Consider the following 12,032-nt stretch of genomic DNA (forward strand, 5'->3'; position numbering starts at 1 on the left):
AGAATTCCACTTACTATTCTATCCCTTATTAAACTATCTTTTAATTCTGCAAATCCACAGTTGCTACTTAATTTCTTTAAATCGGTTAAGAAATCATCAAACGATTCACCTACATGTTGTGTTCTACAAAATATATGTCTATCAACACTTTCGTTTGCTTTCGGTATGCAAAAATGTTCGAAAGCTTCAATTACTTTGTCAACATCCTTCTTATCTTCTTCACTTAAATTAAAAGTATTAAATTTTTCAAGTGCTTCTTCACCAATTATATGCAATAAAATAGCTACTTTAATTTCAGGTGATTTAGTAATACCACCAGACGCTAACATATAAATTTGGAATTTTTGTTTCCATTTCTTCCAATTTTCGCTTAAATTTCCTTCGAAACTTAGATTACTTGGTGGCTTTAATCCATCCATATTTAATTTAGGACATTAAATAGTTTATATATACGTATTTTTAGCCACTTCCAATAAAAATAAACAACTCACTTACCAGCGATATAAGTTTCGATTTCACAGTAAACAACTTCCCATGATGTTTTTGTTTAGAACATCTTTACCGAGGCTGCATGGTTCTTGAAAAAAGATTTTCTTTTTTTAATCAACCACGGGCTGCGCCATGTGTTGTATTTTATATGTGTTGGGTACTGCTCAGTTATGATTACAAGATGTACACAAACATCGTTTATTCTACATTACTCATCAACTATTCTATATTACAGTTATAGTTAAGATAATAATAGATACAGTTACAGTTACATATATAACACACATATATATACGAATAAACGGGCCTTAAAACTTGGGTTGATTTAGTAAAAAAATTAAATATAGTATAATGTGTTATTATAAACATTATAATACTATACCACACAAGCACTTTCTTATATATGTAATATAATCTTAGAGAAATACCAACTGAATCCTTCTTTGAATATCTATAATATTCTCTAACTGTGTTGTTTCATATACAATGATCAAGCAAAGACAGCGTTAAAATTTTGCTCCGAACAGCTGAGATGCGTGTCTGAAATTTTGTACTAAACAGCACAAACTTATGTCTGGAGGTAAGAAATTTATAAATTTTGTTTTGTCTACGATTTTCATTTCTCTACATCGAAAAATTATACTGGTGTGGGGGCACCACTTCACTTAACATTTGATTTCAAGTGGCATCTGATGTTTTATGTTCAATAAAAATATGACAGTTCATCCTAATTTTAATCTCTTCTTTATTGTTAGCTTTTAAGAAATTTGCTTCTTATTTGCATTTTGTTCTCTTTCTGTCAGTAGATGATATTAAGGATTTGGTTTTTATTATTTAACCATACTCTCCAATTTCTTTCTGTTGCTTCTCATGTAGGCACATGTTTCTTTTTCATTCTTGCAGCAGATATTAAGATGTGTAGTGCTTCAAGTGAACTAATATTTTGTGGATTTTTGTTTGCTATTGATTTCTTTTTAAATTATAATCCTGCTTAGTGTTAAGATTTATGCGCTGTTTATATCTGGTAATTAATAATAAAAAAACTATGTATTTTCATCATTTTGTGTACATTTTAACCATACAATTATTTTTGTATGCGAATAAATTTGTATTTATTGACTTTTCTTTACACCCAATTATCCCTAAAGTATATATGCTATGCTGAATGCATTATTTCAGATTCAAAATGTATACACAGAGAGATGCATATCACACTATGATGATAACAAAAGTGGTAATTTAATAACATTGACATCAAATATCACCTAAGACAACCACTTCCATAGAAAATTTTTTGTAGCAGCTGTGTCTGACTGTCTTACAGAAGTGTTTTGTGATTTAGAATTAACTCGCTGTAATACTGATGCAATTTAAGGTTACTAATATGCGCATTCAGCTGTTTTTCTTTATTAGTTCAAACAACCCATGTTATTGATCAAAAAGCAATACCTTATCATTAGTCATATTATAAAAATTAAAAAATGGGTTTTGGAAATTTTCCTCCTTATGCAATGATTTCCAGTTTGGTAAAAAAGCTTTCATAAGTTGATCTTACTATGGGCACGTATTGAATTTTATTTAGTGTTAAAAATCATTTCTATGGTATATGTACATATTTTTACAGTTTTTAAAATACTTCAGAAATTCATTATCTCATGCCACAAGGCATGCATAAAATAAGCTTATTTCCTTGTACTATTATTAAGCTGTCCAGAAGAAGCCTTTTTTTGACAATGGATCACTGAAAGTTATGCTGTATCTTTCTGTTAATTAGAAAATAATTTTGGATAATAAAATAAATGTATTAGAAAAATATTATATTAAAATGATATTTTTAAAACACATAATTAAATTAATGTATTAGAAATCTGTAATTTAAAGCAAACCTTCGTTCTTCAACTACATATTCATTTCCGATACCCAAAGGCTAATTCCATCATAATAGCTTGTATTTTAACTCGTCATTATTCAGCAAAACTTTTTGATTAAAAAATTCTGTATTCGTCCTTTGTGATAAAAGCCCAAAATACGAACCTCCACCATCTGCAAAATGCATGGCTCTCTTTGTACAGGATCTCTGTGGCTGTTACTGGAAGCCTAGAGTATGTTCAAGCAGTAGTAAATAGGCTTCCTTATTCTCTGTTTATTTAGTGTGTGATATATTTGTTTGTGTGTGTTTATTTGATAGTGTGTCTGTATAAATACTTTTGTCTGCCATTGGAAATAAAAATATATGCATTACAAATCCGAGTTATTAAGTATATTAAGGCTGTTTACATTTTTCATTCCAAAACATATATTCAATTAAAATACATTATGCAATTTGTGTTCATCTACATTTGTTAATGTTTAATTAATGCCAACAGAAACATGTTCGCATAAATTCCTCTAAGTAATTTAAACATGAGGTTGTTTAAGAAGGTCATTTTTTATCCATTCATTTATTGAAATATTTGCATTACTTCTTATATATTAAAATTTACATATATTATGTACTTTTTTCAGTAGACAATCCAAGAATATTCTATATGTTAAAATGTATGGTATATGCAATAATTCCCCCCCTCAAAAAAAAAAAAAAAAGAAAAAAAAAACTTATCCTCTATTTGTGATCTTATTATCTGATTGTGTCTTCTTCAAAATACACAAATAATCTGATGGAATGAAAATATTTTGGTCATTAAAACTTTTTAATCACTGCTCTTTACATCTACATTTCTTTTTTCACATAATCTGAAGTTTTCGAGTAGTCTGAAGGTTTTCAAACTGTGTTTCACAGAAATTTTAGATACCATGCAACTCCTCTAGGGCATCTGTAAGTCAAAATTTAAAACAATTTTTAATATCACTGGACATCAAAATGAAATACTTGAAATAATCTTTGAAATTCTCTTATTATTGTTAAAAAATATTAAGCAGATTTTTGTTTATGATTAAATTTATAATGAAATAATGAATTTCTTTTTACTTTCTGCATAAAATGCACAAATTTTATATTTCAATTCTTTAACATTTATTTTTCTGAGGATAGAAATTCTTCTATAGAAAAAATTACGATTTTAGAAGTTTTTCTGAATTTAAAGATTTGAAGACAACCCTGTTATAAGGGTTTACGATTATAATGTGAATGACCCAAATAATTGTAAATGGCCTATGGCCATACTTAATACACATATTATTTAAATTGACATGCTTTACCTGTAATGTACATTTGTGACTTATGTTATAATTTAAGTGCACCAGTTTACTCACACTTATCTGTATTGTGTGTATGTATTATATGCATCTCTAGACTCAGGTTAAAGCTAGCTCGTTTCCCCTTTCTCAGCTTTCCCAGATGACATTTTTGGGTCTTTACTGGAACTCGACGCACACTTTATTTCGGCTAGAATAACCACTTATCTCACTCTTCTTTTATTCAAAAATTATAACATACTAATTTGGAGAAAAAATTATATTTTATGTTAGTTACTCAATGACAACATTCGAAACAACCTACATGTTCGACAACAAGGTAGGGGTCTAGGAAAGCCACAACTTTTTCAATGAACTGGATGAATAAATGCAGCCCTGCCTTTTGTTGTGTTTTATGCATTTATAAATTTCTACCTGACTGTTTATTCTTTAATTCTATATAACACAATTAATCGATGCTTGTTTCTTGTATGGAATTTTAACATTAATTCTACATAACATGAGTAATCTTATTTTTTTTAAATTGTATTTTAGCATTATTAAAAAACACTTTGGCACTATGAACTGAGAATATCTGTCAATCTGTCTTCTACGTTAATTTACAATAATATAAATATGAATATCTGAATGGAGTTATATTGAAAGATCTACTGGATGCTATGATTCCATGATGGTCAATCCACCACATTGGAAATATTAAATCAAACAATAAGTACAGGAAAAGATTCAGCAAGACAATATATCCTCTTTTGAATGAATACATTTAACTGTAGTTATTCCAAATATGTTTTATACAACACCCCAAAATCATGGAAAATAACTTTCTAAACCGAGTTTACAGTGTAAAAAAAGTAGTGGAAAAATGTTGTAGTCATGTAACTGGGCTATCTAACATAAAAATTACAGCATATTACACCAGTGTTCTTACCTTTACTGCATATTACAACCAAATAACTACAATTAGATATGAGAAAGAACAGGCAGTGTCAGTACAACCAAGAGTAAAACTTTTACAGAGTTGCTAATTTGAAAACAAGTGAACCTGTAAAACTAACCCTGCATACTGGTTTGCTTTAGATGCATTTGGTAACCAATATGCCGTAAGTCTTTACCAGATTCAGTTTTGAGTGCATTAAATACTATATTGCTCATATGTCTTGATCGTGACAATCAATGCAGCTGCAGCATTATTGAATAGAAATAAGTTATATGACTCTCAAATAAGTGTTTGTAAAGTTGTTCAGGAAATAAATATTACTAAATAATAACATGTATTATGTTTATTGAATTGTACAAAACTTATATGTTATACTTTGAATTATCGTCAATTTTAATTGTCTGAAATCTGGTATTTGATAGTATATAGTTGTAGCAGTTTTTTCACTATAAATTCTGAAGAATCCGAAAATAAATGCACATACTAAAGTATTTCAAGTATGATAATATTCAGTATTTAAGATTATCCTAAAAGTATGAAATTTATTATTTTATTTGAAAATAAGTATTAGTGTATCCATGGCATGCAGGTCCCCGAGATTACTCTATTATCCACTCATAGGTGGGGGTGTCACCTTTGCCAAAGGCTCTTTGTAGCCTGCTTTAGGTTTCATACTAATTTTAATTACTGGCCATCTACTGAAATGGTTTCTTTATGTATATCCACCTTTATTCCAACTCTGGTATTTCTACGGCGATGGAGGTTTAGTTGACCATACTTCTTGACAATTCTTTTACTTTTTTTTAGTTTAATTTTTTTTTCAATTTGAAGCGGTAGACCAGTATTTTCATCTCGCATAACTGTTTTTGAAGCAGACTCTAAAATCTCCTTCAAAGAGTTGGCTACATTGTGTAAATTTTCGCTATCTAAATTCCAAAGGAGTGACCGAATTGATCTGTAATTTGCATCGCACTCATTGATCAAATTTCTTTTTTTACTCAACGTTGCTTCTTCAGATATGGTGGGTAAATTATCTGATGTTCCACCTGAAGGAGTTTCAGTTGATGAATATTTTCGTTTTCTGGTGCCTGAAATACTTCTTGAGACTAAATCTTCATCAACTTTGAAAATAGGTGTTGAAAATAGCCATTCTGCAGTACATTCCAAACTCCAGGCTGGAAACTTCATGCCAGCAAACACAATATGCTTGCACAGCAGTCGGTTTCTTCTGAAATCTAAGCATGTGCATTGACACAGTTGTTTCTGTTCATCAAACGTGACAGAATAAACTGCATCATGCTTAGTTTCAGAAGAAACTTTAAAGAAGCCATGTGAATTTTTTTTTATACTACCCACATAAACTTCAGCAGCTCTTAATTTTGTTTTTATGTGATCAATTAACCATTTTGGCTTATTGATTAAATAATTTGGTACATGTTCATTGTATAATCTGGCCTGCGAAAGCATACTCAGATTTTTTCTGACGTAAATTCTATATCTTTCTGGCAGAAATTTCTCAACCAAGATCTTAATTATTTCAGACAGCATACAGTTTTTATATCCCTGAAGATATCTATATTTTAGTTCCTCATTCAACACCATTGTTCGAGTTTATGAATAAGTCATTTGGTTTGTAAGCCAAAGCCCATCTCTCAATTTCCTTGAACCATGTTAATTCAAAATAATCTTTCACAGCTTCATATTGGTTCCATGATTTTAATACCTCTATTGCTGCAACCATTTCATCTTGAGTTGGAGCATTTGCTATGGCACGTAATTTACACAAAAGCTCTTCTTTGGGAACCACTGCATTCTTTTTCTTAGAAGCCCATCTTGACCATGCCTGCTCTCGATGGAAACTACATATAAAAGCCTTAATTCCTGTAAAGACATTTTCCAAACTTGTAATTTCTTCCATTGCAAAATCAACCATCCCATATTTTGGTCTAACGAGAGGCGACCAATTTTTAATAATTATAAGAGCTTCTTCTAATGCTTTGGCTGTTTCATTTTGTGTAATTATTATGCTCACTATTTGATAGTTCACATTTGTTTTGACAACTAAAAAATAAAGTGGGAGAGCATACTTACAGGTTCGATAGGTCGCGTCGAGAAGAACAAGATTAGAACCATATAAGACATATAAATTTTTCATTTCTTCACTTTGATATACAAATAGCAGATTTAGTTTTGAATCTGTAAAGTCATTTGGCTCAGTACCATCATATGTATTTTCAGTACATGGTCTAAAAAAAACAGAACACTTGGAAGTATCCCAGCTATTTATTAACATTTCTGTATTTTCCTGGTCAATTTTACTAGTTCTAATATCGGATTTTGCTTGGCTTATTATTTTCCTTATTGCCTCCATTTCTGGATAAAATCGTCTGCGCGTTTTATCAGTTTCTCCCAATTCAGTTGAAACGTATACTTCTAATAGCTCTGCAATTACAGTGGCATTGCATTTTCCATTCTTAACTTTAGAAGCTATGAAATGCCGCACTCTAGCATTTATAGGTTCTATTACTGCAGCCATGTTACCCATTAGATGATTTTGATGATCTTGGCTATTAGGTAAATTAAACATGAAAACTTCTTCACCAGCAATACTATCTTTATTGGCTAGTTTTTCCTTAATTTTCCGAGATATCATAATCTTTCTTTTTCGGGTTGGCACTACCTGTAATTTAAACATATTTATCACAGTAAAATTTAGAAATTCCAGCACAGTCATCTAAGACTAATTATTGATAAAGGTTCAATTTTAAAAACTTTCTGTTCATAGCAAATTATTCAAAAAAAAAAAAAAAAGAGGAGTCATTTCTCATTTCTTTCCTTTAAAAAAAGCTGTAAAAAGGATCTTCCATTTTTATACCAATAGATCAAATTACTTCTTCAAAGAAACATAACCAATAAAACTTCACTTTGAACAACTTATTTCTATTTGTAGCAAATTGGTTAGAATATAATTAGCATAAAAAGCCTTTATTTCTGGCCTGAAAACATCATTTTATTTGCATGTCAATTACTGAATTATTTATTTAGGAAAATATTACCGTTAAAAACCCTCTTTTGGCAAAAAAAAAAAAAAAAAAAAAAAAAAAAAACCTATTTAGAAAAATATGTTGAATAAAGAGACACAAAAAATCATTTCTCTTTTTTACATTGTGACTCTAAAAATACCTTTTGTTTTTATGTCAAAAAGTATGTATACTTTATCATAGAATACCTTCAATACATCTTGTTCATACATGACAGAATTATATTTTTTCTTTAAAAAAAAATTCTCTAAAATTACTAAGACCATCTTAGAACAAAAAGTTAAATAAACTTCTACCTTGAACTGAGGCATCCTGTACATTCGGGTAACATTAATTACAGCTGGACAATTAACTTTTTTAGTTGTCTGGTTCTTGGAATATGCTTTACCAAAAGCATAATCAGTTTGACACTAAAAAAAAAAAAAAAAAAAAAAAAAAAAAAACCCCCACACACACACATATATATATATAATCCAAGAGGTGATATTTTTGTATAAATTTTTAAATATAACAATGTTATTTTACCTTTTCATTTTTTTCTTTAGCATAATTTTCCTTTTGACGTTTATTCAGATCTTTTCTTTGATGGCAAACATAGGTTTTTCGCCCAAAGTGGAAATAGGGAATATCATCTAACCAGTTTAATCGTAAATCTGGAGTTAGTTCAACTGGAAAGAAAATTTTGATTTAGATCACAATCTGATAAGCTTTGATTTTTAAAAGAAAGAAATTACAGATCTCTATAAACATATTATACATTTAACATTATACTTTGATTTTTAAAAGAAAGAAATTACAGATCTCTATAAACATATTATACATTTAACTGTCTCTATATATACTACATACTGTAGACACTGCTTAATGTATTGCAGCTGATGTCGTGTATATTGCTATTGAATTTCTAAGTTCTGCTCTTTCATATATGGAAACATAAAAAATGCATCATTTGCTGTAATTTTATTTGCTCAATTTGGTTAATATAATCAAAATATTATACAATAAATTTCTTAAACTGAAGAACGAAAATGATTTTAATCAAGCATTTAGAAAAAAGCGCAAAACAATAAAATAAAATAAAAAAAAAACTTAATTTCATACGAATTTTCAATAGCTATTGATTTGGAAGGGCTTCAGCACAGTTCCCTCTTCTTCAAAAGGGAGGTAAAAATTCCTGAAAACATCTTTGCCAAAATACACTTGCATTTTTGCCCAATTTCAGATTTTACATTGGCAAAATCTCTTTAAACAAGGATGCCCTCCAAGTATTAAGATTATAGGTATAGAATTGGTCCAATAAATTTCAGAAACATTATGGACTACTCAAATGAACTTTTGCAATGAAGACTGTAAACAATTGATAAACAAACTTTTATTTTTCCTAATTAAAATGTTAAGAAAGTGGCTAGTTATATTTATAGTTAATTCAATTCCTATTTTAAAAGATACTTTTCTCATCATCTTATATTATCAAAAATGGGCAAATGTAATCACATTAAGCAGCACCTACTGCAAACATAGAGAGATATTAAAAGCATTAAACTATTATGTAAAAAAATTATGTCATTTTGTCTCATATTAAAATTATATATGCTAGGTAAATAGGTAAAGTATAGAATGAGCTAGCTGCCTTACGCAAAAGGGATGCATTTGAGAAAGTCTAATGGGAAACTGTCTTGTATTCACTTATATATAAGGAGAACAGGAAAATTCCCATGCAGCTAATCCATTCAACAGTATTTGTACCTTGATCAAACATCCAGTATTCAGCTATCTCATCTGCTAGTCCATTGGTGCTAAGAGTCAAAATAGACAGTAATGTGATTTTACACACAAGATAAGTAGCATTCATTGACTAAAGAAATATATATATCACATCACTAAAGAAATATATATACATTTCAGAAAACTTTCCTGTTTTCTAAAATTCAATATCTTTATTATTATAACTTCCTGATATTTCAATGCATTATAATTTTATGGTGAACCTGAAAATAAAACAGAATATTTTTTGAATTGGTAGTGTTTATTATAAGGTTATTTTGAAACATGTTGTTAATGATAAAACTAAAGAATGGATTTTCTTTATAGACTATTAAATGATTATATTTCAAATCAACAGACTGCATTCATACACTAAAATAGGATGAAAAATATAGTAGTCATGGAGACAATTGTCGAGTTTCTCAAGAAACAACAATAAAAATTTTCAAATCTAACACGGTATATCTTGTTTAATGTCTAATATAGTACGGAATGTTTCGTGAAGCATCAGCTATTTAAAAAAAAAAAAAAAAAAACATGCAATACCTGACAATGAAACCAAATAAAAATCAAACATAACGGTATTACACGTTATGCAACAAAATTAATGAATATGAACGTCTATAAACCCTTTTTTCAACTTGGACCGAATCTCGCAACATCAACTAGATCTTACGCAATAAAATTAATACAAATTAGTGCTGATAAGTTCTTTGGAACAAAATGGCCAAATATCAACTAAACAATCAAAGAAAGCATTTACATTCTAGAGGATTTTTTATTTACTCATTACATCTTCAAAAATTACTTACTCTCTTTATCGAATGACTTTCCATAGTAATAAACATATTTTGTTACAGTTTCTACTTCGTGTCTGCGAAGTATTTCTTTAAATTCGCTCCAAGATTTCGCAAAATTCATTTTGCCTCTAAACACAAAGGTTCATACACGAGACGGACTTTGAAACTCGTAATCGATAAACCGGCCATTCCCCTATCGTTGACACAAGTCTTTCTATCGATGGGAAAAGGAGACTCTAGGCCATCCGAAAAAGCGGCGACCAAAACTATAGGTGAAGGGAAAGTAGTAGTTATTATCTAGTAGAAGTAGTTGTAGTTGTTGCCTACAGTATCAAGTGTTATTATGCTAGAGAATTAATTTTGAAATTTAGTGTTTTATACCAAAACCATTCGGGTCTGTGAATAATTAGGAATTTTACAATCAGTTTCCACAGAAGCTGAATTCCATTAAGGCCAACTAGATATCTATCTTGGTTCCTTGCCCGAGTACTCAAATAATTACTGCGTTTCTTTTTTTGGCCCCTCATTTTTGGCTTGTTAATACAACAGGCAGAAAGACATTTTCGGTGCACAGACGAATTTGTTTGGTATGTTTCGAAAGCATGAGGGTGCAAGGTGTAAATGCTTTCATTATAAGTTTTAATGAACTTTTAACCAATTATCCCTTTTCCTCTAGCTTATTAAATAAACTTAATTTTAGCAGCTGAGAAATTATATGTGGTTAAATATGAATCAGAGTCTTTCATACGCATGTTCTCGTCTCCAAAATAAATTATTTTTTAATGCTTTGCTAAGATGTTTCAATAAATCTCATCCAAGGACTTATTCTAGGTTATTAGCCTTGACAAGCCAAAATCGATGTTTATTAGAGCAAATTCCAACAGGTAATAAATACCAGGAATATATGGTAACTATAAAATGTTTTTAATTAAGCTCTAAATTTTGATTAATTTTAAAAAACTTACGTGTGTTTCGAGGGAAACAGATAGCTTGTTTTCAAGGTGTGCAAGTATTCTGTTTATGTACCTTAATACGTTACTAACAACATATTTATAATAATTTATATCCAAGGTTTAAAGTTGGTATTACACTAGTACTTCGTCTGGTTCTTTTCGGTTATTGAAACCGGGTTTAGAAATATGTGTATGTGTGTATCCACATAGATACATACGCCTATGTACACTGCGAAAAAAAAAAAAAAAATGGGACAGCTCGATATCTCCTGTTCTAGTGGACCGATTGACGAAATTCAGCTTGCATTTTTTCATGTCTCGAAAGCGTTTCTTAGGATATGTATTAGATTTATATATAGCACTGTTCCAATACAGAAATTTTGACACAAAATTCGAATTTTTCTGAAATGACATGCCAATTATTTCCCATATTTCGATTTTACGATTCAAAATTATACCAAGTTTTGTGAAAATCACACGAGTAGTTTTTAAAAAATTAGCTCTCAAAATTTTAGCTCCTCAGTGTTAATTGAATTTAATATATATTTTTTAATGTCTCTTTTTTTATTAAACTTATTTGATTATTTCTCTCATATTTTGAAATTTAGGTTCATTCCAAATAAAATTTACCTTTTTTTATGATTAGTTTTAAAATTTATATTTTTAAATAATTTTTATAAATTTTTCAAAAAATATTTTGGATTATAACCTATGAAACTTTTGCCATCATCTTAACCCATTAGCCGCTGGTGTTGCGTTGATGCAACGGTCAAAATAAATGGGTATATAAATATAACTACGTAAGATATTTTATACCAGCAGATGATTTGTGTAGGGAATATTATGAAGATTA

General features: G+C 29.4%; 2 protein-coding genes across 4 annotated transcripts in view; one reads left to right on the forward strand and one right to left on the reverse strand.

The window, feature by feature from the left end:
* Nucleotides 1-3,160: 3,160 nt before the first annotated feature.
* LOC118188409 (uncharacterized) lies at nucleotides 3,161-8,745 on the reverse strand. Of its 2 annotated transcripts, none has more exons than XM_085820884.1 (2): nucleotides 8,188-8,745; nucleotides 3,161-7,301 (listed from the first exon to the last, which is right to left on the reverse strand). In XM_085820884.1, exon 2 carries the CDS (start codon nucleotides 7,272-7,274, stop codon nucleotides 6,210-6,212), a length of 1,065 nt encoding a protein of 354 aa, XP_085677010.1. In that variant the 5' UTR covers nucleotides 7,275-7,301; nucleotides 8,188-8,745; the 3' UTR covers nucleotides 3,161-6,209. The 2 variants fall into 2 exon arrangements, with proteins under 2 accessions (XP_085677010.1, XP_035214733.2); XM_035358842.2 differs by lacking the exon at nucleotides 8,188-8,745 and adding an exon at nucleotides 7,959-8,065.
* Nucleotides 8,746-10,791: 2,046 nt separating this feature from the next.
* LOC118188420 (dnaJ homolog l(2)tid, mitochondrial-like) overlaps nucleotides 10,792-12,032 on the forward strand; it is a 93,527-nt gene continuing 92,286 nt past the window's right edge. Inside the window, exon 1 of one of the 2 annotated variants that reach the window (XM_085820886.1) lies at nucleotides 10,792-11,110. In XM_085820886.1, coding sequence (XP_085677012.1) covers nucleotides 10,942-11,110 — 169 coding nt within the window. In that variant the 5' untranslated portion in view covers nucleotides 10,792-10,941. The remainder of the gene's footprint in view (nucleotides 11,111-12,032) is intronic. The other variant, XM_085820885.1, reaches the window with a different exon arrangement.

Source organism: Stegodyphus dumicola, chromosome 7 (assembly GCF_044657685.1).
Source record: "Stegodyphus dumicola isolate Sdum_Otavi_A_Nest chromosome 7, ASM4465768v1".
Lineage (NCBI taxonomy): Eukaryota > Metazoa > Arthropoda > Arachnida > Araneae > Eresidae > Stegodyphus > Stegodyphus dumicola.